This window comes from Bidens hawaiensis, unplaced genomic scaffold (genome assembly GCF_021521415.1).
Source record: "Bidens hawaiensis isolate Kalapana, Puna unplaced genomic scaffold, B.hawaiensis_p1.1 tig00027123_1, whole genome shotgun sequence".
Taxonomy (NCBI): domain Eukaryota; kingdom Viridiplantae; phylum Streptophyta; class Magnoliopsida; order Asterales; family Asteraceae; genus Bidens; species Bidens hawaiensis.
Window position 1 is genome coordinate 170,345 of NW_027494383.1, and position 27,918 is coordinate 198,262.

The 27,918-nt window shown below is 34.9% G+C and overlaps 3 protein-coding genes and 1 pseudogene across 4 annotated transcripts; 2 read left to right on the forward strand and 2 right to left on the reverse strand.

Moving 5' to 3' along the window:
• Window positions 1-315: 315 nt before the first annotated feature.
• Window positions 316-4,482, reverse strand: LOC143574872 (peptidyl-prolyl cis-trans isomerase FKBP65-like; annotated as a pseudogene). The gene is made up of 12 exons (XR_013142671.1): window positions 4,047-4,482; window positions 3,874-3,960; window positions 3,115-3,375; window positions 2,925-2,999; window positions 2,363-2,443; window positions 2,070-2,267; window positions 1,557-1,643; window positions 1,338-1,477; window positions 1,140-1,261; window positions 724-998; window positions 523-643; window positions 316-423 (listed from the first exon to the last, which is right to left on the reverse strand). The product of XR_013142671.1 is annotated as a peptidyl-prolyl cis-trans isomerase FKBP65-like (transcript).
• A 2,776-nt stretch (window positions 4,483-7,258) lies between these two features.
• On the forward strand, window positions 7,259-12,849 carry LOC143574857 (protein transport protein SEC23 E-like). Its single transcript, XM_077059374.1, has 12 exons — window positions 7,259-8,030; window positions 8,106-8,279; window positions 9,052-9,213; window positions 9,293-9,435; window positions 9,514-9,589; window positions 9,662-9,831; window positions 10,644-10,725; window positions 10,818-10,895; window positions 10,970-11,131; window positions 11,204-11,467; window positions 11,551-11,655; window positions 12,468-12,849. The coding sequence occupies exons 1-12, from the start codon at window positions 7,293-7,295 to the stop codon at window positions 12,609-12,611; spliced, it is 2,298 nt and encodes a 765-aa protein (XP_076915489.1). The 5' UTR covers window positions 7,259-7,292; the 3' UTR covers window positions 12,612-12,849.
• An 11,446-nt stretch (window positions 12,850-24,295) lies between these two features.
• LOC143574873 (ethylene-responsive transcription factor 5-like) lies at window positions 24,296-25,069 on the forward strand. The gene has a single exon (XM_077059384.1). It carries the CDS (start codon window positions 24,304-24,306, stop codon window positions 24,913-24,915), a length of 612 nt encoding a protein of 203 aa, XP_076915499.1. The 5' UTR covers window positions 24,296-24,303; the 3' UTR covers window positions 24,916-25,069.
• A 1,517-nt stretch (window positions 25,070-26,586) lies between these two features.
• Window positions 26,587-27,263, reverse strand: LOC143574874 (ethylene-responsive transcription factor ERF104-like). Its single transcript, XM_077059385.1, has one exon. It carries the CDS (start codon window positions 27,252-27,254, stop codon window positions 26,616-26,618), a length of 639 nt encoding a protein of 212 aa, XP_076915500.1. The 5' UTR covers window positions 27,255-27,263; the 3' UTR covers window positions 26,587-26,615.
• Window positions 27,264-27,918: the final 655 nt, after the last annotated feature.

A 27,918-nucleotide genomic window follows, 5' to 3' on the forward strand; every position in this document is an offset into this window, starting at 1 on the left:
CCTAATCGGGTCGATAGCCTATCCGTCACCATTTTCCAGACCAACACATTCACTTTCTCCCAATCACTAGTCAGAACGCACCAACATGGACATTGGAGGAGGGTTCATGAGCGATGGTTTAAAATTTGAAATATTCCTAATGAACTCAGTATTTTCTATTAATCATAATTTCTGAGATATATGGAAAACAAGACATTTCTAAACTATAACAACTTTTATTAGAAGATTCATAAAAATGGCGGGTTCTTATTTCTAATCAGCTTCCACAATGACACTACAAAAAACCTCAACTAGCTAAACATGTGTATAGTCGTGTTATAATTTATCCACCGTGATTAGAGATCAAGAGAGCGAGGAAAGATTCAATCATCACGCCTTGCTATCAATCGTCATGGGCACGGCCTCCTGCTTTCTTGCTCCATTCTGCAATAAAACAAAAACACAACATGTAATCCTCGGATTCAACTAGGATTTCAATTATGCCAGGTTGTGAGCTTAAAATTGATGAACACAGTAACTTACAGCAGTATTAAGGTGCTCCATTTTATTCATTTTCGCGAATATATTCCCATAAAACTGCGCGTCTTTCTTGTTATACTCCTTCACCTTTTCCCTCAACAATTTGTACTACAACTTCACATCCCTAATAAAAAAGCCAAGTCAATGCACCAAAAGTCAAACACTTAAAAAGGTTATTGACTCATTTCAAAGTCAAAAGAATACCTATTATCAGGATCAATTTCAAGTGCTTTCTTGATATCCATCTCTGCAACATCCAAGTCCACTAACCGAATACATGCTTGTGCTCTCCTGTAAAGTGCTTTAACATTCTTGCTGTCAGAATCCAACACTTTTGTGCAAAGCTTTACTGCTTGTTTGTAATCTCTCAATTTCAATTTGCAGGCAGCATTGTTCAGGTTGCAGCTGATTTTTAGCACTTTTGCCTGCTGTTTTTTGTCGTCATTGAACGCAGAATCGTATTCGATGAAACTAAGAGCCTGTGTTATAGAAAAGAGTGTATGATTAGCTCGGTTTTGTTAAGAAATTGTGCGTGTAGTTGACTCTTTTACCTTCAAGCTGCATTAATTAGATAATCAGTTTCATAACACGAATCCAAAAACGAAGCAACACTCATTTACCTTCTCGTATCTCTTCGAAGCCCGCTCGTATTTTTGCTTCTTGAAAAGAATATCCCTTCTTCTTTCTTTCTCCCTGAAGCTTCAATCTTTTCTCGCGTCGTTAATTCCCACATATCTTTTTCCTATAATTAGCAAGTGCTTATTAATATTCAACTGTTTAACATAGTGATGTCATATATTATATATAGCTTCATATACCTTTTCAAATGAAACTAACTCGACATCATAATACACGGTACAGTTTGCAGGAACAGTAGCAAAATCTTGATGTGATTCGGTCAAACCTTCCCCCTTTTTCATGGTCTTTACACCTCTATCAAGTCCATCAATGACTTGTTCTGTCACAAGAAACAATTTGATTCCATATTTTATTAAAAAGAAATCATTTTTAACAGTTAATACCAAAATGGCACTCACCTTCATCTATTTTGAACTCAAATGGAACATCATCATACCCTTTCTTCATAAACACAATTCCATCTTTGAGTTTCCCGATCATTTTCACTAAAAGAAACAAGAAAAGAGTCCATATGTTAATCAAGTTTAGATAATATAATAATACCAAAAGAATTGGATCGAACCCGTCCCAGTTTTAGTTGCATACAGCCTCTTTAATCGTATTGTTGAAACTTATATACATTTGGGTTACGATATTTTTTAAAACCTTATAGATTAATTTTCAAAATAAAAATCCATAAATTCTGTGCGGCTCGGTTTTTGGTTTTTGTTACATTCAAACCAAAACTGAACCGAAACTTTAATATTTAAGAAAATATATAACCAAACCGTCAGTTTTTGTTTGGGTTCGGTTATTTCAGTTTCTTCAGTTTCATGCACACCAATACCGACCTGACCCAGAAACAACATGTTTCGACCCGGGCCCATTTTACCCGTTTCCAAACCCGTGACAACAATAAAGAAATTGAAAACCTTGAACGGCTGCACCATCGTTTGGGCGGTCATAACCTTCACCCTCTTTTAATATTTTCTTTTGAACCTTACTATCAGTTGTAACCTCGGAAACAATTTTCCATGTAACCAACTCGAGTGTTATTTGGAGGGTGGTGTTCGGTAGCACAACACATTCGTTGTCACCTGTCGGTTCTCTGCCTTTCTCCCCGAATGCATCTGTGACAAAAAAAAGTTTATAAAATGTGTCATTAAGATTCAGTTTTGTGTATATAAACTGATGTTTTGTGTTTATAAAAGCTTAAATATCTCACATTGTGGCTTCACAGTAAGGAGAGTTTTTTCTCCTTTCTTCATAGTTTTCACAGCCCTTGATAATGCAGGACAGAAACACCCTGCACATATATTGTAAAATTTACATAATCTAAAAGACTAAAAACCCGAGCGTATACAAGTTTATTTTTTAACGCGTACAACCTTCTATCATTTTATTCAGGCCTTCAGGAATCAAGATTATTATTATTATTATTATTATTATTATTATTACTGTAATTATCATGTTTTTATAATCATAAATGTGAGGATTAACTACTTATGATATTTTTGAGAACATAAAGTTACAATATTAACTGTTGTAATTATGGGCAAACACGACTCGACATGTAGTAAAATACTAAAATGATGTGGCATTTTATGACACGACACGATATAATCAGGCTTTGTGTTGGCATATGTAACCTGTTAAAAACGGGTCATGATCCGGTTGACCTGTTTAATTATATGGGTCGTGTTCAGGTTGACTTGTTTAGCCCATTTAGTTAAATAAGTCGACCCACTAGCCTGTTTATAACCCTTTTTAAACCCGAAACAACTTACCATCCTTCACAATGAACTCAACTTCCTCAGATTTTGAAACTAAACTTCCATCATCAAGCCGGGCCTCATACTTGACTGCATAACAAGAACCCGTGTCACAAAAAAAAGGATAGAAATACATTTATTTGAAAAATTATAATACTAATAATAATAGTAATAGAAAACGACAAGTGAAGGACAAAACATGTACCTAGGACTTCATCTAGATCTTTAGGAGTTTGCCAATTTTCTCCTTCAGTTATTATTGTTTTCAAAATGCCTCCATCTTTGCATATATCCTTAACTTTGGTCCATGATATCAACTCGATTTCAAACTTAAGTGTCGCGTTAGGGGGGGTGGATGGTGGCGATCCGGTTTCACCATACGCTAGTGCAGGTGGTATCGTGAAAAGGGCTTTTTCGTCTTTTTTCATCGTCTTGATACCATCATCCCATCCTTGGATCACATGTCCTGTGATTGCATACACGAAAATCCACGATTATCAACATGATATTTTCAAGAGTTGGTTTCTTGCCTCAACTGATCTTGAAACATTGTTAGGAGCTACTGTAACCCAAAATCATCACATGAACATGAACACAACAGTATGACTCATGTGTACACAACAATAAAATAACCCAAAAATTTTAATTTTTTTTTTGGTATGTTTGAAAAAAAAATCATTTTTTTTTAAATAATTATGTGACTCATGATTTTTTTTTTCGTATAAATACTTTAAAGTGACGAACTTACAAGCAAACATATAAATGTGTACACAAAAATTACGTTTAAAAGTTAAAACTACCAAAAACATTATTCTCTGTTTATAAAATTTTGACATGAAATACTTGAGAATTTTAAGTCATGTCATAAAAAACACAATTCCAAAAAAGTTATATAAAGATAACTGGACCAACTGGCCCGTTTAGACTAAACTTATCGATTTAAAAAGTTCATAACTACTCTTACCGAGCCCGAGCTTGAACTTAAATGGCACGTCCCGATCATAGCTCGAATCAAACCGAGTTCCATTAAGCAAACTTCCAACATAGTGAACTACAAAAACATATAATCAATATCTATAACTAAATTCCCAACCAACAAATATCATGCAAATGAATAAATGATAAATGTTTACTTACCTTCAACTTCATCACCATTACTAGGAGTCTCATACCCATCACCTTCCTTAATAATCTTCTTCTTCAATCCATCTTTTCCAATCTCCTTCTCGTTTCCAGTTTCACCCATCTCTTCGCCTTCGTTCGGAATATTAAAACTGTCCTCCATTTATCCAATTACACAATTATGAATTTATATAATTTGTATGTATATTCAGATTCAGACAAAAAGATGAAAGTGAAATGTGGGGTTGTGATCAAAAAGGGTGTTCGGATATGATCTGAGAGGCTCTGGTTGAACCGATAAAGTGATAAACCACACGACAGAGTGTGAGTCTGCAATGGGTTGTATGTATATTATACATATACGCATGGGTTTGAAGATGATTTGAGAGCGGGTAAACAGGGATGCTCATGGTGTCTCTTTAATGGCGTTTGTTGCTCTCTCTGTGTGTGTTGATGTTACAGTTACTATAATTAAACAAAATCTGGTTACTGTTTCAAACAATGTTATTTCAAACACAATACACTTTAAGCACTTTGTATTTTGTAATACTTTTGTATTTTTCTCTATTTTAAGAAAGACATTGAGAATTTGACTTTCTATATTTATGTTAATGGTACTTTCTTTATCCATTTAAAGTACTTATAATTTTATGAAAAAATATATTTTGCATTGTATTAAAAATTCCTCAAATAACCTTCTTTCCAACATTTTCCAGAAATAGTCTAAATTTTTAACAAGAACTAATACGACGGATTGGTATACCTTATCAGATGATAACACGTATTCAAATTTTCCGGTGGATCCGACGTTTATTTAAGCTATCTGACGGGTTCATGTTCTAGGCGATGTAAAAATAAACAGCCGGATCTGATGGTTCAGTTAATGTTTCCGTCGGATCCGACTGTTTAATTTTTCCGCTGAACACTAGATTTTTAATTCGAATGTTTTTGATTTTGAGTTCTAGAGTGAAATTGAACACTATGGTTGTGTTCTTTAAAAACTAAGTGATTTTACACTATAGATTTGCTTGATTTTGTGGAGAATTAAGAAATATGGAGATGGATGTTAGTTATGGAGGTTTAGGGTTTGGAGCTAAAAGATGAAGAATTATGTCAGATCCATTAATATATTGACACGTGGCGTGATTTAAAGGTCCACGAATTCCATCGAACGGTGTTATAATTCTGTCAGATTCGACGGCATTTTTAGGGCATTTTAGAGAGTTGTTGAAGATCTACGCTATTTCTAGAAAATGTTAGTCAAAATAAGCTATTTAGAGATTTTTCGCATAATTAAAAGACAAACAATCTCATAGTCTTCTACTTGTATATTTCTCATAATCTAGTCCGGTACTTAATAGGGATGATTTGTTGTTTTATTATGATGCTTGTTATATGTGTCTATACTTCATAATGTTTAGATGAACGTTTGTTGTTATTTTATGTCAAATTTGGTTGGATTAGGCAATCCAACAAGCATAATCTATGACACAACTCATGAGATACTAAGTTTTCTCTGGTTGATAACGATAATATTTTTTTACACATTCATGGAGTTCATCACTTCAACATGGTTTCAGCATTTTTGTTCTCATTACAATCACATTGTGTTCATAAATTATGGTCCACATGCATAAGCTTTATTCATAAACTTTTTGTGGCTTTTTTATAGTTTAATTTCTGTGTTATTAATCATCTTTCAATTATAAGAAATTAACAATGATCAAGAACCGTTATGGCAAAAAAATTGTCAAACTTGGAGTGGGTTCAGTTTTCGTTAGTGTTTGAGAAACCGTAATAGAAAAACATATTTCATGGTGTTGAAAATATGGCTAACATTGCCAGAGCTAGAACTGTACCAGACAAAAAGAACACACGGTTGAATTACATTTACGGGACTAGTTTGTGCAACATCACAAGAAGGTGAGGCGTGGCTACCTCTACCTTCCATTGACGTACCGCTCCCACTCCCCTTACTCTAATAACCACATATTTTTTAATTGTTTGTAATTTAGGGTTTACATTATAATTCTTTTATATTTTTGTAAAACCTGTGTGCAAGTAACACCTCAAACAGATGAAAATAACATATGTATTGTAAAATGTATAGTTGAAAATGATTTCTTTATGTACTTATTTTGAATTTGGTAAGAAATTTACCTGCATGCTAGAAGAAAGGAGTCAAAATACAAGTATGATTCATAAAGACCTTACTCATTTAACAAGAAAGATTGTTGGCATTGGCAAAGTACAACTTAAAAGATGTTCAATTTTCAAACACGTTAGGTTTGTCTACTAGAAGTTTAATAGTAAAGTTTTAAGTAAAAGTTATGAACATGTAAAAAGTTACACCATGCTTAGCTACAAAAAAGTTATAAAATGTTGGGAAAATTAAATGAAATAGTTATACGAAATATTTATCCCCTAATAACACAATAATTAAATTCATTCTCACTTTGATGGGGTGGTAAGATAGTCTAAAATAAAAAGTCAATAATACAACAACGTTAGAATGTTATCATTTTTTTAACAACAAACACACTCTTGATATTGTAATGGGTCCTTACAAAATTCTCAATTTCTGGAATAATGATATCGAAACACTTCAAAAGGAACTTTCATGACCACCTCACAAAAATGACGATGACAGTATTATTATATTTTTTTTCAAAGCTTTCTGAATTCTCAAAATGAGCTACTGGCTAAATTCATTATATTATGATACATTTGTCTTTCGATTCAGAAAAAACCCTCATATAAGGCCAACGCCCGTGAATACGTGTCCGAAGGCACGACAGTGTAGTTAGGTAAAACCTGTTCAGTTCAAGTATCCAACTAATGAAAATCACTTACTCGTCTAGTCTCCCATAATTGTTTGGTGTCGTCGAAACTTATTAATGAGATCATGAATCAAATCTGGGTCACATATACCACTAAACCTTTCCCTTACCACTTCACCACAAACTTATCAACGATGATGACGAGCGTTAACATTTACCCTTTTAAAAAAATTGTAATTTGAATTTTCACAGTTATAAAAAGTTAGTGTGTAACAACTTTTTAATAATAAAAAATAATTTATATAATACTTACATAACAACATAATAATTTATAGAAAATAATAATAATAATAATAAAAATTCTCCATTCACCAGCTAGCTCACAAAACAGTAGTATGTTGCCTTACCTTTCCCCTCACATTTCACCATCATCATCTTCACTAACCCCTGTCTGTAACAACTTCCCCGCAACTCCTCAAACATGTCAACAACAGAGTACGCCAACACCGATCCGGAAGGCCTGGACGGCGTCCGCATGACCTGGAACGCCTGGCCCCACTCCAAAGTCGAAGCCAGCAAATGCGTGATCCCACTCGCCGCTTCAATCTCCCCGATCCGGTCCCACCCACTCATCCTCACCAACCCTTACCCACCACTCCGTTGCAAAACCTGTTCCGCCGTACTCAACCCTTACTCACGCGTCGATTACTCCGCCCTCATTTGGATCTGCCCGTTCTGCTTCCAACGTAACCACTTCCCACACCACTTCTCCGGCATATCCGAAACTAACGTTCCGGCTGAACTGTACCCGACGTACACCACAATTGAGTACTCGATTCCGAAGAGTGATCATGTTCAGAACACGCCGGTTGCTCCGGTGTATGTGTTTGTGATTGACACGTGTGTGATTGATGAGGAGTTGGCGTTTGCGAAGTCCGCGGTGCAGCAGGCGCTTGAGTTGTTGCCGGAGAATGCGTTGGTAGGGTTTGTGTCGTTTGGGACGCAGGTTCAGGTGCATGAGTTAGGGTTTAGTGATATGGCTAGGGTTTACGTGTTTCGGGGATCGAAGGAGATGAGTAAGGATGAGGTGTTGAGTCAGTTAGGGTTAGGTGGAGGTTTTGGAGGTGGGAGGAGAGTTGGGCCGGGGCAAGGGTTTCCAAATCCTAGAGTTAGTCGGTTTTTGCTGCCGGCGTCGGAAGGAGCTTATGTGATTCATTCGGTAAGTTAAATTATGATAAATTTGTTTTAATTAGTTTGATGCAATTGGATGCTTATTGAAGTAATGATGATTCAGCTTTTGGAGGAATTGGGAACGGATCAGTGGCCGGTTGTGCCGGGTAACAGGTCGTTGAGGTGTACTGGTGTGGCATTGAGTGTTGCAGCTGGTTTGCTTGGGGCTTGCTTGCCTGGAACTGGTGGTCGTATTGTTGCGTTAGTGGGTGGTCCGTGCACCGAAGGTCCCGGTTCGGTAAGCATGTTTTTGCAAATTTTAGTTAAATTATGTTAACTAGATTTGATAGTCTACTTGCTATTAATGAATAATACGCATGGCTTACTGTTTATGCTTTATACAAAATACAATTAATGAATTAATTTTTCCTTTATCATAATAATGGTACTATTTCATTAGGCTTATATACAAACCGAATGTTCAGTGAGCCGTTCATGTATTTTTGTTCATTTATGTTCGTGAACACTCATTTACGTTCTTTCATTTTAGATTTGTTTATGTTTGTTCATTTAAGTTTTTTGGTCCATTACAACTTAGTATAATTTTAACATCTTTTTAGGCCCAACACATTGCTCTTCACAATAGGCAGAAAACCCCGTTCATTTAATTATTTGTGTTCGATCGTTGGTTTGGTTAAAGCTAATAGAGCACGAACATGCTACGTTTGTGTTCGTTCGGTTCATTTACAAGCTTGTGTGCATATGTTTCAGCATCGCCTTGTTAGCAACTGAAATATTTAGAAATAGAACTGTCTGGCAAATAAACTGGCGCTGTAAGTCGCTTATCATAAGGATCTTTTAATTTGGTTCTTTTATATGGCTTTTTGTAAATTGGTTGATAAATTGATGAACACGGTAACTATAAACATAAATAAACATAATCGATTTTAGTTTTCGTTCTTGATGGTTATGTTATGACTTATGAAGCTATGATCATATCGTATCATATCACTAATTTGTTTTCACTCATGAGAAAATAATATTTCTGTTGCATTTTGTTATTTTGGCAGATTGTATCCAAAGATCTCTCGGACCCGGTTCGCTCACATAAAGATCTAGACAAGGATGCAGCCCCATATTTTAGAAAGGCGGTTCAGTATTATGAGGGGCTTGCAAAGCAGATGGTCGACCAGGGTCATGTTTTAGATCTTTTTGCTTCTGCCCTTGACCAGGTCAACACTCAATACCTTGATTCTTTGATAATTTGACCCCTAAATTATCAGATTGCTAATTTAGTTTTTATATAATCAGGTCGGGGTTGCAGAGATGAAGGTTGTTATTGAGAGAACTGGTGGCCTTGTTGTTTTAGCCGAAAGTTTTGGTCATTCAGTCTTCAAGGACTCGTTCAAACGCGTGTTTGAGAATGGAGACGAGTCTCTCGGCCTTGCTCATAAGTATATACATTTATATATATGTTAATATTTCATTTCTTTGTATCCTTTAAAAACTCATCATTAATTATATTTTTTCAGTGGCATGCTTGAGATTATTTGTTCAAAGGATATTAAAATTCAGGGGATAATTGGACCTTGCACATCATTGGACAAGGTTATTTACTAAATCTTACTTTGTAAATTATTTATTTTAATGTTTATTCAAATTGTTGGGTGGTTTTTACAGAAAGGTCCTGCTGTTGCCAGCACAACAATTGGACAGGGTAATACAACAGCATGGAAGTTATGTGGACTGGACAAAAATACCTGTCTAACTGCTTTCTTTGATATATCTTCAAGTGACAAAGATTCTTCTGCCAACGTAAATCCACAATTGTATATACAGATTCTTACAAGGTAAATAAGAGGTAATTTGTGATTATAATACAATGATTCTCAAATACAAATGTTTGAGAAGTCAATCAGCCTAATAAAATATGGATTAAGTCAGCAGACGAGTAGCCTTGTAAACGAACCGATCCTTTAGTGAATCGTTTAGTGTAGTGAGAAGTTCGTTTATGTTTGTTTACTTCATAAACAAACGAGCATGAACAATTTTTTGTTAAACGAACAAACATGAACACATGTCCTGTTCATTCATCTGTGTTTGTGAACGTTTGTTTACATTCGTTCATTTAAATTCGTTTATGTTTGTTAGTTTGCATTTGTGCAAGTCCGTTCGTTTACGTTCATTTATGTTTGTTAGTTTATGTTTGTTTAAGTCCGTTTTTGTACATTCTTTAATCTATTAATTAAAGCTTTCTAGTCACACTACAATTTAGTATAGCTTTAATAACTGTTTAGTCTCAACACATTGTTGTTCACATTTGCTTTTTATTTGGTTTTGGCTTAGTCGTGTTTGTTTATTTATGTTCAGTTATGTTTGTTCGTATATATTCGTGAACTATTTGTTATTTCGTTTATACTTTTAAAGAACGAACATAAATAAACACAAACATGTTCGTTTTCTTAGCGAACGAACACGAGCTAGAAAACTTCGTTTGTTTAACTGATCGTTTGCTCGCTTAAAGTAAAATGAACAAGCACGAACATACTCTATTTGTGTTTGTTCAGTTCGTTTACATGCTTACAAATGAGTTGAATGCGGTACATGCTATTTATATAATAAATCTGTGTAATTCATATAAATCTCATTTATTTTAACGTAGTTACCAGAGTGCTGATGGTCAATACAAGTTACGTGTGACTACCATTACAAGAAGATGGGTGGAAAGTGCAACTGTTTCAGAGGTTAAATAATAAATTCTTAATCTATTCAAATGTTTATTGTTTCATTTATAATAATTCTTCAAAAATATCATTTAAAAGTTTGTCTTTCACAGGAACTGATACAGGGTTTTGATCAAGAAACTGCTGCTGTAGTAATGGCTAGATTAACCTCATATAAAATGGAGATCGAGGTATGAAATTCATTAATTTCTTCACTTTATAATGTTTTTCGTCTCAACCGATCGATTATTAATAATAAATCCAGGAAGCATTTGATGCAACAAGGTGGCTAGATAGAAACCTCATTCGTCTCTGTTCAAAATTTGGTGACTACCGGAAGGACGACCCGTCTTCATTTTCCTTAAACCCTAATTTCTCATTGTTCCCTCAGTTCATGTTCAATCTAAGAAGATCACAATTTGTTCAGGTAAAACCGTGAAAACCCTAATTTTGATCATTTTTGTTTACATGTTTTATCATATGTGTGTTTTTGTGACAGGTGTTTAATAACAGTCCTGATGAAACAGCTTATTTTCGCATGATGTTAAACCGAGAGAGTATTACAAATGCTACTGTTATGATACAACCGTCGCTGATGTCATATTCATTTAATTCGCTTCCGACACCAGCATTGCTTGATGTGGCATCCATTTCACCTGATAAAATCCTTTTACTAGATTCATATTTTAGCATAGTTATTTTTCATGGTATGACTATAGCTCAATGGAGGAACTTGGGTTATCAAAATCAACCAGAACATCAAGTATGCTTTCATGCTTTTGTATGTAATATATGCTTATGCGTGTAACATTTTATTATACTCATTTTTTTAATTTTTCTGTAAAGGCATTTGCACAGTTATTACAAGCTCCACATAACGATGCTGAAATGATAATACATGACCGGTTTCCTGTCCCGAGATTAGTGGTGTGTGATCAACATGGTTCTCAGGTCAATATCTAATCTCATACTTTATTTTAAAAATGAATGAAAAAGTGTTTGCGGGTCAACTCGGACAGATTTCACCCGTTTTTACTTGTCGCACAATCTGCCACTAGACCTATAAACTAACCTAACGGTTGAACAGAGTAAGCTAACATGGTTTTCTCATTCATGTTGGCTTGTTAAGATAATGAGTGTATAAAGGAATGGTTCACTAACGTAACAAACGAACTTAACTGAAGATAGATGAATGGACACGAAGGGAGCATGTTAGTGTTTGTATGTTTTAACTTTAAACGGACAAGCGATCAAACCTGAACTATTAAATGAACATGGTTTTCTTGTTCATATTTGCACTTAAGAAAATGAACGTATTCATGTTTATTCGTTAACATTATAAACAAATGGCTCACGAATGTAAAAGAATGAACATACCTGAACATCGATGGATGAACATAACTGAGCAAAAATCAGTTAATAATAAATGTGAACAACAATGTGTCGTGCTTAAAAGGTTATTAAAACTATACTACATTGTAATGGGCCTAAATATTTAAATGAATATATTAACGAATGAACTTAATCAAACGGACATAAACGGACGAATTTAAATGAATGAACGTAAACAAACATAAACGAACGAACAAGACACATGTTCATCTTTGTTTGTTTATTAAATAAATGAACATGAACACCTAGCTGGAAAAGTAACGCCCATCTGTTTAGGAACACCATAGATGTAATTTTTCAAAGTTAGGGACCAAACTGGTAATTACCTCAGGGATCATTCGTGTAGTTAACTCTGTTTTATGTGAAAACAGGCTAGATTCTTACTGGCCAAGTTGAACCCGTCAGCAACTTATAACAATGAAGTGTCAGCTGGAATGGATGTTATTTTCACTGATGATGTGAACCTTCAAGTGTTCTTTGAGCATTTACAGAAGCTTGCTGTTCAATCTTCTTGACCCCGATCAAATCTCATGGGTTTTGTATCACATGATTGGTGAGATGTCGACGTTGTTTGAGGCTGCAAGTTAGTGAGATGAGTTTGTGACCAGTATGATATTTTACATTTTGACGGTTTTGTAAGCTATGATACCATAGTATGTGTGTTGTGTATTGAACTTTAAGGTTATACATTGGAGCAAATGAGTTAAAAAAAAGTATACGGAGAATAAAGGCTTTTGGTTTTGTGTTTGATAATTGGTACTTGTGCTGCAGTTCTCTTTTTGTAACGTTTTGGTTAGAAGATAAGATTTTAATATCACGAGTTGTATACAACTATGCATTATAAAAACCTTATTTTTCTATCCAATATTGCCCTTGCTTTTTCAACATAATTTGTATAATCATAATATTAAACCTTTTTTTTTTGGGTAAAGGGGATGGTATACGGACAAAACAGTTTTGGACGAATTTTTTTTAAAGTGGTGTTTATTTAAAAAAAACGGGAAAACGGGGAAAGTAAAATAAAAAAAAGGGAAATGGTGTATCCGTTGTTGCCAGCATCGGATTAGGAAGAACCAGTTTGAAAATCAAGTAGGATCGGCCATTGGCAATGGCGGATCAATCATTGGGACCTATTCCGTCAATGCCAATGGCGGATTAAGAAGAACAAGTTTACAACCCGTTTTTGTTCCGTTTTCTTCCGTTAACTTCAAACCGCCACCTAACTAAATTTTGTTTTACCTGCGGTCTTCAATGTCTTCACCTGTGAACTTTAAAGCTGACATTAAATTAATGCTGCCATGAATGCATCATGTTAAAACAAATAAGTGAATGATGGAAATTTTGTTTTACCTGCTGTCTTCAATGGCTTCACCCGTGAACTTTGGCAGCAGCTTTGAACACATGCATTGAATGATTTCCTCTTTTCAGCCTTATCCCCTTCACATGATGCATTCATGGCAGCATTGATTTAATGTCAGCTTTAAATTTCACAGGTGAAGACATTGAAGACAACAGGTAAAACAAAATTTAGTTAGGTGGGGGTTTGAAGTTAACGGAACAAAAATGGGGTTGTACTTGTTCTTCTTAATCCGCCATTGGCATTGACGGAATAGGTCTCAATGATTGATCTGCCATTGCCAATAGCGGATCCTACTTGATTTTCAAACTGGTTCTCCCTAATCCGCTATTGGCAGCAGCGGATACACCATTTCCTTTTTTTTTTTTTTGACTTTCCCCATTTTTCTTTTTTTTTTTTTGTAAATATTGTAAAAAAATTCGTCTCAGGACATGCCTTAAGTATTGCTCTAACTCTCGACAACTACTAATAAGGAGGGTTCTAAAACAAATGCTGCACTTCTGAACTCAAACAAACCTACTAAAGGGGTGTTTGTTTAGGTCTGAATGGACCCATTCAGAGGTGAAGGTCTGACTCGGTAAGTGATAGACGTGTTTGGTTCGTGAAAATTGAACATCTGAATGGTTTCAGCCACCTCTTAATCGTTCAGTCTCAAACTCATCGCTGAATCATTCAGCAGACACATATACCCTTCTTCTAACTCCCCACCATCTCCTCTTCTTCACCACAAATCATCAACACGTCTCTTCTCTTCCGCATCGTCTACCACCACCGTCACCGGACCCAAACACCAATTTTATTCCTGCTCCATCGATTCTATCCTCGTCCCTAAGCAGGTTCAATCTCTATTTCAGATTCAACTGTTTATTTCATTCTCAATCGATTTCTGCTTAGTTGATTTATATGGAATCGATTTATATTTAATTGATTCAGATTCAATCCAATACCTCACACTGACTTCATTCAAAATTGTTTTTGCTTTCTTTGATTTTGGAAGTTTAGTATTTTAGGATTTTGATTTCCTATCTTTCTTGTGGTAATTGAAACTATTTAACAACTTGTTAATTAGCTTGCTTGATCATTACAATCTGTTTGTGGTTGTAGGGTTTTTTTGTTTAATCAATAGTTGACAAAGCTATGGGGTGATCATTGTCTTTCGTCACCGATTCGGACTTCGTCTTCTTGGTATGAACCCTAATTCGTTATTTATTGTATTTTATTTTTTGTTATGATTCCCTCTTTGTTCTTCATGCATTTTTTAGTTTTTTTTGTCTAATTGAGTTTTGGAGTTATTGAATTCAATTTGTTTGTGACCTGACTTTCATAATGTTTGGTAATGGTTCATGTTTATTCTATGTTTTTACTGCATTTATCCTAATTTGCATAGTGATTTGCTCTAATTCGGTTCATTGTGTGACATTAAGTTTATTGCAAATGCATGAGTTGATATGTTTTGGCACCGGTTCAAATTTGTATTGGAATGCAATCTTTGTTTATTCATTTATAGCATAAACATTATCTTTTGCGGTTGACTAGGATTGTGGTTTGGTTGTCTACAATGGCTTGCTTTTTTTTGTGGTTTTGGTCACAAGTCTTTCATCATCGTTTCACCATGAATCTTACTTGGTTTAAGTTTTTTTTCGTTGTGCTCTTAGTATGTTCGGGCATATGATTGGGTGTTGGTTGTATTCCATTTATGCTCGCAATCCGTTCGATGAAATGTCTATGTCGTTCTTTTCTTTGTGCACCAATAACAAAATGGAGTGTTCGTTTGGGGTGTATTTTATATTGTTGAAAAGCTTGTTGAGTCTAGTTTTTCGCAGATTTTTATAACATGAGAAAATATGGTCAGTAGGTACTCGAAAACTGCAGTGCAAAAACATAACAAAATGGTGTAAAGCTGAATTTTCAGTTAACTTATCTGTCCTGTTTTTCTAATTATCATATAAAATAAACCGTTGATCCGATTAAGATGATTCTTTTTGGGTTTGAAACCTTGCTAAGTCTAGTTTCTCAAGATTTGTAGAACATAGAAAAATATGGTCGTTAAGCGTGTCAAATAAGCCTATTACAGCAACTACATAAAAGTAATATTTTATTTGAAGCTGTTAAACATAAATAGCTGTTACACTTGAACTAAGCATGAAGTTTTGGTTTTAAATTGTTATGCTCATCTATTATAGTTTGTTCAAAGTGTTTATAGTACTTGCAAGTGAGATATGCGAGTATATGCACTAACGGGTCAAACGGATGGATTAGTAAACAACATATCGTTTTGATTTTGGTTGATGAACAACGAGGGTGTTGGTTCATGTTGTTGTGTTAATTAATGTTGCAAGTGTAGCTATTAAATTTGGAAATAGGAACTCCTCGCTTGTTATGCTTTTGATATAATTTAACAAACTGTTTGGTAACATTTTTATTAGTACTTCATACTACTACCATTTTGTTGAAGTTGTTATCATTATTATCTTACTATGAGTTTTATTAGTACGGCTTATTATTTTTAAGGTGCATTTAAATTTCTTTTTTAAACTAACTAAATTTGCAATAATTTGTTAGAAGCCCTCGTTTTTCTATCGACTTTAGGCCTTCCAAAAGCTTGAGCAAGCCCTGAAAAGTTTTCATGATGTGGTGTTATAAAGATGAATTCAGATCTAAATGTAGGACATGGGTGTTGACTTCAGAAAGTCAAAGTCAACAATGTAGTGGAAAGGTGCTAGCTATTGAAGGATTAGCCAACAAAGGTACATAACTTTTGAAGATGAACATCTCAAGTTCAAGTCAGATCGAATACTGAAGGAATGATTTGGTAGTTAAGTCTTTTTGTAAAGAGAGGAACTTAACAACATCATAGCTTTTGAAAACACAAAACTTTTGTATGTAATAGTTAACAAATGTGTTTCATGGGACGTCTAATGTTGGATTCTTGTCTAATGTTGAATTCTTATGATATTTTAATGGTTTTGTTAATTTCCTAATTTGGGACCAAATTTTCTCATCATTAAAGCAAGTATTAAGAGCCTGTTTGTTTCCCTCTTAATGGGAGCATTCAGACCTATATATCTGATTCGCTCAGATGTAAGGACTATTCAGATCGTTTGGCAACACATCTGAATGATTATTTGAACCTCTGATTCAATAAGCGATGAATTAGGTCTGAATGTCAGACCTAATTACCCTTCCTCGTCCCTCAGCATCCATGTATCGGTGCCATCGCGACCGCCCAAATTGACAATTACTTCCCACCTCAGAAACCCTAATTATCGATGGAGCCAAAGTGACTATTGCGCAAGCTGTTAAGTTAAACTTTGGCATTGGAGCAGATGGAGTAATCTCGGCAATGCCTGATTTTAGATCAATGTTGTTAGTAATTAGGTTTAGCTTACCAAACCTGCAATTGGATGATGTTTTGTTGTTGAATAATGATTTAGTCAAACGTGTGTAGAAGACAAGCTTGAGTAGGTAATACTTAATATTATTTTTCCTTTATTCAAAAGAACCTATTTTGTTTTCTTATGTTTCATCCTTTCAGGCCTTGTCCTGTTATGGTCATGAGATTGTGCATACTTTGATTGTCGATATAGAACGCTATCAACATGTGAAACGATTGATGGATGAGACAAATCAAGCGGGCAGAAGGGGAAGGGGAAGCGGAATCTAAATGCTCAACTGGATTAGGTATTGCATTTTGTTTCTATATATTTTTCATCATATACTCTGTTCTATTAGCTTCTAGTGTATACTGTATAGTGTATTCCTCATGGTATTAGCTTCTAGCTATGTATCTATCATAAGGGATCATGAGAATTCATTAGGGGTGTTCAAGGTTTTTAGGTGAAACCGTGAACCAAACCGTGAGTAAAGGTTTTTTATATTTTAAACCGAAACCAAACCGTAGAACTTTTAAACCGAACCAAACTTGGTTTCACGGTTTGATATTGTTGCACTTTTATACAAAATGTCCAAAGTAAAATATGATATATATATATAAGTTCATCTTTCAAGAATTTGCAGAAGTTAAGTTGTTTATCGCAAATTTGAAAACTAACAACGTTGTGAAACCAAACAGATGGCCGGTTTGGGTGGTTTCGTGGTTTCAAACCAAACCGTGAACACCCCTAGAATTCATCATATTGGTCAAAACGATTATGCCCTCCGTTTGGCAGCCGTAGAAGCAATGACGATCTTTTGAGCGTCAACCGGCATGTACCGTTATTGATTGAATCTCGACTCTTTGTGGCTTGCAGAATCGGCATGTACTGTCAGCAGGTGTCGCTTGCAGAATCGTAGGTTCGTTTTGAAGGTATTGTCTATCTATTTTCCCCTGTTAGGTGTATGATGAAACTCTTGCAGTGTTCTTTCCTTTGGGTTTTGGATTTTTTTAAATGAATTATAGTCTCGCTTTATGAGTGGCTGTTTTGGATGATGCTTGGGCAGTTCACTTTCTTTAATTCATTTAGATCTTAGTGGTTGTTCACCTATAGTTTGATTTCTAATGTTTTAGTGGCTTTAAAGGTGATAAGTCTGTAACCGTTCACTTGGGCAAATACACATATCAAGATTTATAGTTTTAAAGAAGCTACATTACTTTATACTATTAAATTGAAAATTAGATTTTTAAGACACAAAATTAAACTTTTGTTATCGGTACTGTTAAGTGGTGTTTGGGTATGATTGTATGAATCTAGGTTAGGTTTTTTGAATTGCTCTACTTAAACCAGGGTTCTGTATGCAATTGTGCTTTAATCAACAACATGGGTTTGTGGGTGTATGCATGCTTCACGATTGAGTTTTGTTCTTGAATTCTAGGTATGAATTTAGACTGGGTCGTTTTAACCGCACTATTGCGGCGGTTTATGTTTATTTTATGTATTGAACTTACAAATCTAATTTTTTATTTTTTTGTTCAGTTAAAAGGGTGTTGACTTTGTTGCAGGAAGCTTGGGCGAATTGGAAAAGTATCTTTAAACTATAAAAGGTACTCATGTATTCATTTTATGTTCTTGAAATTGACTCTTAATTCCTAACAAATATAAAACCCGGCTAATAGTATTCAAGTATTTCTTAGTCATAATTTATTGGAGACATTATGCCACTGAACCATAGTTTTTATTTTTGGTGTTTTGTCTTGTGGTAGACGTATGATTGCATTATATATATTAATCATTTAACGATATTCATTTGGGACATATGTTGAATATGTTCATTAGGTAAACTGATTGATTGGATCATTTAATTGACTTTTAGGGTGAAATATTCATTTTATTTTATTGGGTTGCTAGTAGATTCGGCTCTTTATGTTACGCTTGAAAATCATATTTTTTATTTCTGTAGTGAAGGGGATATGAAGATGCACAAGATGGATATGATCCAGGAAGAAAAAGGATATCATCATGAAAACAAAGTTGCAATATAGTCACTAAATTATTGAAAGCTAATCATGTCTATGCTGAACAATTCTTGAACCATGAACACCCCTAGTGTATGCTACAACAGTTCTTGATGTTGGCTGACATGTTAATGCAAATGAGTTTTTGAAGCTTCAATGAACTCAGTCATGGAGTGAACAAGTTGTATTACAATAGGTGTTATGTTTTTCGAGATATAGCTCAAGCCTTGTTTGATCTTTAGCGGTTTTGCATACTTGTGGTGTATTGTTAATTTATTTATGTTAGCGTCTTCATGACATATTTTTAAGATGTATTTTGGTTTGTTATAATGGATATTTATATGTATGTTGGTTTGTGTTTGTTATAATGAAAGTTTGGCCATTCAGTTAAGTTATTAAGAGCACTGACTAAACTAATATATTTCATTCAGCACGAAACAATTCAGAGGGGTAAAAAAATCATTCTGTACAGTCATTCAGAGATCCAACCAAACAACATTTACTGTACAGTCATTCAGAGATCCAACCAAACAACATTTACTGATTTAGCACTTGATGGTTCAGACCCTTTTAATCATTCAGACCTCTTAATGATTCAGCAGTTGCCAAACAGCCCCTAAGTGTTAACTGATCAAGTGTGTTCAAAATCATTTAATGTATATTCAAAGTTTATAAAAGCCTTAAGGACTATTGTTTGTGTGCTTTTTATTAGTAGTCGGATTACAATTAGTACTCTTACAATTGATGCACACTAATGGTGAACTATTTTTAAGATGTATTTTGGTTGGTTATAACAAAAGTTTGGTCATTCAATATAGTTATTAATAGCTCAGACTAAACAGATATCTTTCATTCAGCGTAAAATAGTTCAGAGGGGTAAAATAGTCATTCTGCACAGCCATTCAAAGGTTCAACCAAACAACACTTACTGGTTCAGAGCATCTTAATCATTCAGACCTCTTAATGGTTCAGCCCTTGCCAAACAGCCCCTAAGTCTAAAGCTCAAAATAGGCTCTTATGTGACCCAATAGATAATATAACTTTTATTCCACTTGTAAAACAATCCATGCCCACATTCAATTTCGGTGACACTTTGATTAATTTTGACCCAACCGTCAATGATGACTTGTTTACCAATCTTCCACCAACTCCAAATTATGCCATAGCCTCATTAGTACGCTGGTACACACTATAATTAATTCAGGCCCCTCTACAATTAACAGCTACGTACCAACTAGTATGGTTGTAAAAATCGCGCCTAGGCGCCGAGTACTCAACGAGTAATCCCCGTCTAATGACTTTTGCAATCTACCAAGCTCTTTCCTTGGGTATCAGCCCCAATAGTGAATTCTAAAGTTGGTCCAAGTGTTGTAAGCCTAAACAAATCTATTATAACCAATACTCCACAAGTCCAGGGGCGGATCTATAGTAGAAATGGGTGGTTCCCCGGAACCATCCGAGTTTCGAAATAATAGTGTATTTGTATATATAAAACATTAGAGAACCACCTTATAAATTAGGAAGGAACCACCTTAAAAACATTTGAAATGCTTGGCCAGCTGGTAAGGTGCTGGTTTTGTAACTTGAAGGTCACAAGTTCAATTCCGGATTTCCACATAATTTTTGAACTTTTTTTCTTGAACTCTTCCTTTTTACTAATTACTGCACAACCCATTTAGGGTTTTATTAGTCAAAAAATAAAACACACCGACACTAAACACAATGGCGCCTGCTATCTCCCCTGTCCCCTCGTCCCCGTCGGCCGTTCCCCGACCACCACCGCAGCTTTTCCGGCCGTTCTCCAACCTCCTGCCTTCCTCTCCTCCTGTCTTCTACTCTTCCTCGAAGCTCGATTGCTCGAATCCTCCCACTTTGAAGGTACGTTTGCATTCATTTGTTAAATGTTAATTGTTCTTGACTTGTTAATTGTTCTTGATTGCTAACTACTTAATTGTTAGGTTATTTGTTAAATTTAGTTTAATGGCTTGTGGTCACGAATAATATATTTCAAATCATGGTTGTTGGTGTTGGGTGTTAAAATAGTTGGAAAGATAAGAGTGGTGGTGTTGGTGGATGTTTTTTTGTTGAGGTAAGGTTAATTGTGTGAATATGGTTTCTAACCGGCCCGAACCTCAAACAGACCCGGAATTTATTATTGTATTTTTATTATGTAATGAACTTTGCCCGAACCATCTAACCGACCCGAACCTCAAACCGACCCGGAATTTTTTATACCCGATTCTATGAAATTGAATCATCTAAAAGTTGTGCACCACCTGAAAAAAATTCCTGGATCCGCCACTGACAAGTCCAAGCTTTAAACTATACCTTTCTAAGTTTCTTAATGATTATGAATGATCTTCCAACATATCATAATCATGTGCTTCAAATTGAAATGTCATTCTTTAGTGATTTGTATAACTCTTCCATCTATGTTTGGTCGTCCTTGAATGTTCCTTAATAACATTAGTATCATAAGTATTAACTTGAATTATATGCACCCTAATCATGGCACACACCGCACTAACCAACGGATTCCCCACAAACACGAGTTCTACACTCTTTTCATACAAAACTATGTTTAAAAGTGATTAATCGACAATTTAGATACACGGTTGATAACTATTATTTGATGAAAGCTGAAACCCCCATTAGAAGCATATTTCTTTTTTTGTTCATTCTTATCAAAGTCAATCTCACACGTGCTAAAAATATACATCAGTAAAGAATGTTCATGCATACATGTATTCCTTATTACCCAAAAAAGTCCAACATTTGACCTTTTAAAAAGATAGCTCTAAAATTTCGCATACCATTGAAATGGTTGCCTTGACATATAGTTTATATAAAATGTTGACTGTTTGTTTGTTAAACATCTATAACTTAATTATATTCAAATCTATTTGCTACACTAAACGATTTCTGTTTTCCAAAACCATAAAATCCCAGTTGCCATTGTTTTATGTGATATGATCTTTAATCTTGATTAAAAATTAGTTAATCATATGACATATCCTACCCAATAATATACTACTACTCTTTAGTCTTTATATTATGTTCACAAATGAAGTTTTCAAACAACCATTTCAAAAGGTTGGAATTAGGGGGTGTTTGGTACAGAGAATGGAATTGTAGAGAAATGGAATTGCAGAGAAAAGGAATTGGTATGGAGAATGAGAATTGACTGTTCTGTTTGGTAGTACAGAGATTTCAGTAGAGAAATATAGCTGAGAATCATTTCTCTTGTTTGGTACATAGGAAATAAAAAGAGAATTATATCAACTTTATCATTAGCACAAGTATTTTTTCATAACAAATATTTATTAAAAAATAAAAAACATATAAAAAGATGCATAAATTCCAAACAAAATATGCATTGATCAAACCAATTCACATACAAAACATAGTTTTTAAGCAAAAAACATCAACCATAGTTAAAACCAATTCACATGCAAAACTATTCTTTAGTCCCCCTCTAGTTTTTAGCATATCACAAAGTGTTGTAAATGCATGTATATTCATTCTTATGTTAACAACACTCGTAACATCACTTTCATAAACCATCCTCACCATGTTTTCACGCCTATTATGGTAACTCATTAAATATTTTGTACGTAAAGTCATTGACTCAATCGACCGACGCAAATGATAAGTACACAACATCCACCAACGAATCGTAACATAAATGACATAAAATGCACCTATGGCAACTATTCTTTGTCTGGAAGGTGATCTTGCCATCTACACATAAAAATATAAGAAAATTCAAGAAAAGCAAATAACTCCAAAATATAATCCAAATATTAGCAACAAAGTGATCATGAAAGCAAGAAAAATGATTACAGGCTACTTTATTCACTGACTTGCTGAATGTTGTTTAATTGCCAATGTTTACATCAATATATATGTTATTTTGGATGAAATTGAACATCCAAGTTTCCATGTGAGTTACAAGTCAATGTTATACAAGATCCCTAAGGTTTCCATGTGAGTTACAAGTCAATTTCTAGATAAAAATGGTGTAAAAAGTGATGATTTGTTGATATGTAGAAATCTGAGTTTTTTGGTCAGATTTGAGTTTGTAAATATAGATTTATTTATCAACAAAACAATTGAAATAAATTATGAAAATATTTTCACAGAAACTTCAACATCTCTAGGTGTTTATATATTTTTCTCAAATTTTTAAAGTATGCATAAGGTTTTCAACTAAAATGCTAATTATCAAAGATATCTAAAACTTACTGTTCAGAGTTTGTAAATGTCAAAATTTCTCAAAAATTGACTACTCAGGATTTGCATACAAGGCCAATTGGGAAATATTCTAGACACTTAAAATGTTCATTAGAAAGAGGAATGAAGTCTAAAACTTCAAAAACAAGAGAGTTATGCTCTTTAGAAGTGGACCTAAAATCTGTCAGTCAAAAACAGATTTGACCTTCGGTTTTATTTTTCACGTTTGGGTAATCAAAACTTCTCTAAAAATTACGAAACCAGTGGGGTCTGAAACTAGACTCTTTGAACTTAATGTTAGACTCAAGAAACGATCAATTTGCATATGTTATGATCAAAATATTGTTTGAACAAAACAGCATTACAGATTTCATCAGCAACAGCATTCAAGCAACTCATGTAAACATTCAATTTATCGGTTCCAACATTCAACCTAGCATCTAAATATCATTCTAACATAAAATTCATGATTCAAACTCATCAATTTCATACCATATAATGTTCAATTCCCAACCTAGACATCAAAGATTTCATCAAGAGTCGAATTAAACATAAACCATTGAAATCTAACATATCTAAATCGATTACCAACAACATACAAACATCCCACGATAACAATCGACATCAGCAGCTGAGTTTGGATCGAGGTTTAGGTCTGGTCGAGCATAAGAAAGTCGAAAAAATGAAAGTTTCATACCTAGGATCGTTGGAATCAAAGCAAGGATCGCGAATACGAACTCGGTTCTTGGATTGGAGATGATTTGTGGGTGATTAGAGGCTGCAAGTCGATCGAACAGCAGGGAGAGGCGTGAGTTTGCTGCTGTAGATCGAACAGCAGGGAGAGGCGTGAGAGAGTGAGGCTGAGAAATGAAACCCTAGAAATCCAATTCTCCGTTTTTTTAGAGAAACAAAATCAGAGAAATGGAAATGGTTTATTTCCATTTCTCACCTTTTTCTTTCATAAACAAACAAGAGAATTCTTTCCAATTCCATTTCTCACCCCTCAATTCCCTCTACCAAACACCCCCTTAGTTTATTTAATTTGTCGTTTTTCTACAAGTAGGAATTCAAATAAATAAATAAGTACTGTATTAAATATAAAATGACACCTTCCATCCAGGGTCCACGAAGCATCCAACGAAGCTCCATTTCCATTTGCATATAAAAAGCCTTCACTCATTCTTCTACTCTCATCTTATCTTCAAAACACAATTAATAATTAATAATGGCAACTTTTGATGAAGCATCAGCTCTTGATTTCATCAGGCAACACCTTCTCAGTGAATTCGAACCTGAACTATCAGTCTCCGATTACCTCACCACCCCTGAGGAACAACAATCCACATCTAGTTTCTCAATTAACTTCACCGTGCCGGAATCTGGAAACCCTAACTCATCGGAATTGAAGGTGCACTACAGAGGAGTACGGCGGAGGCCGTGGGGGAAGTACGCCGCGGAGATCCGAGATCCGAAGCGTAACGGAGCGAGAGTGTGGCTGGGTACGTTTGATACCGGCGTTGAAGCTGCAAAGGCTTACGATAGAGCGGCGTTTCAAATGCGTGGCTCTAAAGCCATTCTTAATTTCCCGTTAGACGTTGGGAGGTCAACGGAAGCGTTGACCGGAGTGAGTGAAAGTGAAACCCTAACTGACGGCCGGAAGAGAAGGAGAGAGGTGAATGAGATGGTGGTGGTTGTAAAGAAAGAAAGGATGACGGAGACGGTTACTTTGCCGTTAACGCCGTCAAGTTGTTTGCCGGGTAGTAATTGGGATGGAAATTGGGGTAACTTTTTTAACGGGGCTCCCTTATCACCGTTATCTAATTTGATGGTGATTTAAAACTTTGAAGTTTCCACAATTATTAACTAATTAATTTATTTATTCGTTTCTTTTTTGTTAAGACAATTTTTTTTGGGAGCGTTGGAGGTGTCAAAGTCAATACCGGCCTTTGTAATTTGATTTATTCTTTATGTATAAATGATAGTGATTTTTTAAATTTTGTTGGATTAGAAAATGATATTGATGTTCTTAAAAGTTTGTGAAAGTTTACTAAATTATCATTCGAATTGTAAACTTGACATATTCTCGTAATTCTAATTGAAATATAGGTATATCATGGTGACGGGAGATTGAATAAATTTTATGTAATGTTAGAAGTGGAAATTGAGACGACTTTAATTACAAAGTTGATCGGTCACACATGAGAAGATGATAGGAAATTAATGTATAAGGTTAAGAGTCAAAAGTATTTTTTTCTTTCACATGTCATCATGTTAGCAAATGGAAAGCATTCTCATGAGATGAAAGAGAATATTGAAAAGGATGACATCTTTTCAAAATACATTCATGGTTAATGCATAAAAAGGTAAAAGGAATGCTTCTTTATGGTAAACTATTAGTGCATGGAAGTAAAGTTATGTGATTTAAGAAAAATCATTATAAACCTTAAGGTTGGAAAAAAGTTTCAATTTGGCATGGTGGATGGGTCATAAGTCAAACTCGTGAAAAAACTAAGTATAATAGTTAAGGACAAGCGTCTTGTGTCCATTCAAAACTGTTACTTGAAGAGAGAAAAATATTAGCAACGACAATATTAATTGTTGTAAGTTTTATGATTTTAGTGTTTGCAAATATTTGTATACTAAGTTATGATCTTACTACAAATCTGTTTTGACACGAAAAGAGACTAAGTTGGCAATTACATTATTACTAAGTTCATTTTATATGTATATGGTCATAATGACAGCAAAACTAAGTTACCGGAGTTGTGATATAAGTTACGAGATATTATGGACATGCAAGAAGAAAGACTGAACAAAAACAAGGAAAAGTTGAAGATTGGCATGGGAGTGCGTAGTGTAGCCACACCTCACCATTAAAGGTGCAAAACATGTGTATTCGAAAATTAATTAATGCGACTATACATCACACAACGGATGATATGTCACACTCTAATCAAAACAAATATTTAAGAAAATTAATGACAAAGAAGAAAAAAATGTAAGAATAAGCATCATAGAATCTAGTGACTATAGACTCATTAATAAAGTTAAGTTTTTTATATGGAGTGGCAGAGGATCTCACGTGTAAATCTATCCTTTTGGAGCCATGTCCAAGATCAACTCCCCGACCTTCATGAGACCGTACCCCCACTGATACACGGGAACCAGATGAAATTCGTAAACCCTTGCCCCCTGTCGGTTTTGAACCCGATATTAAAGCCCTGTTAATTGATCCAAATGAGAATTGAACTTATCGCTCCATCTAAAGAAGACATGTCTCTTACCACACCATTGAGAAAGTGAAATGACAACATATTATTCCATCCGGATTTTTCAAATCGCTACATGAAATCAATTTCATTAACTTGTATATGTTACTTAAAGATTTAATTTTATGATAATACTTGTCAAAAAGAATTGTCATTGGCATAACAAATAAATCAAATTACATTTCGGGTATTCACTTTAAGCACCTCGAAATTATATGTCTTTCAATAAAAAAATAAACAAAACAATGATTGTGGAAACTTCAAAGTCCTAAATCACCATCAAATTAGATAACGGTGATAAGGGAGCCCCGTTAAAAAAGTTACCCCAATTTCCATCCCAATTACTACCCGGCAAACAACTTGACGGTGTTAACGGCAAAGTAACCGTCTCCGTCATCCTCTCTTTCTTTACAACCACCACCATCTCATTCCCATCTCTCTTTCTCTTCCGGCCATCAGTTACCGTTTCACTTTCACTTACTCCGGTCAACTCTTCCGTTGACCTCCCAACGTCTAACGGGAAATTAAGAATGGCTTTAGAACCACGCATTTGAAACGCAGCTCTATCATACGCCTTTGCAGCTTCAACGCCGGTATCAAACGTACCCAACCACACTCTCGCTCCGTTACGCTTCGGATCTCTGATCTCCGCGGCGTACTTCCCCCACGGCCTCCGCCGTACTCCTCTGTAGTGCGCCTTCACCTCCGATGAGTTAGGGTTTCCAGATCCGCCGTTAACAGGTTCCGGCACGGTGAAGTTAATTGAGTAATTAGATGTGGATTGTTGTTCCTCAGAGGTGAGGTAATCAGAAACTGATAGTTCGGGCTCGGAGTTTGATGGTTCGAATTCACTGAGAAGATGTTGTCTGATGAAATCAAGAGCTGATGCTTCATCAAAAGTTGCCATTGAGTTGAATAATAATTAAAAGAATTAAGTTATTAAAGAGAAAGTGTTAGATTTGAAGATGAGAGACTCGGAAATCTGAGAGGCGTGATAGCACTTTCAGATCAAATTATTTCGGTGGTTCACCCGAATAATTTAATCGGATACAACTCAGAGAATTTGAACAACTAGTATGTTTTTGAGTGGATTGATTGAACCCAAAATTATTATCATAATAATTATATATGACCAAAACTACCAGTGGCAGTTGAAAACGGTTTCCTAACCGTTTTTGTGAGGGAAAATTAATTTCAAAATAAACAGCTGCCCCCTCGGATCCCCCGTTCGAGATTCCAACCGAACACTCGGAATTATAATAACTCAAACAAGCGTGCCACCCGCACCTCCTAACTTGTTTGATGTGTATTATAAATCGATTTGGTCACCAAATCAATCCCGATTACACTAAAATATCTAACATTCCTCCCCCATTTTAGAGTAATCCTTGATTAACTTATTCAATTCACAACAATTAAACTTATGCATAAATGAAATATCGCGACGATTGAATTTCACCTTAGTATATTACACATTCCAAATATTCGAATATCGGGGTGTCACTATGGATTGAACCCTTTCTATTCATAATGAATACATGAAGATAATATACACATAAGTTTACATACTC

What these genes read in the sequence shown, in the direction of transcription:
- LOC143574874 (XM_077059385.1), bottom strand. Translation starts at nt 27,254, where the DNA reads ATGGCAACTTTTGATGAAGCATCAGCTCTTGATTTCATCAGACAACAT.
- LOC143574857 (XM_077059374.1), top strand. Translation starts at nt 7,293, where the DNA reads ATGTCAACAACAGAGTACGCCAACACCGATCCGGAAGGCCTGGACGGC. An exon ending in GCACCGAAGGTCCCGGTTCG is followed by an intron (nt 8,280 to 9,051) that starts GTAAGCATGTTT and finishes TTATTTTGGCAG; the next exon opens with ATTGTATCCAAAGATCTCTC. An exon ending in CTTGCACATCATTGGACAAG is followed by an intron (nt 9,590 to 9,661) that starts GTTATTTACTAA and finishes TGGTTTTTACAG; the next exon opens with AAAGGTCCTGCTGTTGCCAG.
- LOC143574873 (XM_077059384.1), top strand. Translation starts at nt 24,304, where the DNA reads ATGGCAACTTTTGATGAAGCATCAGCTCTTGATTTCATCAGGCAACAC.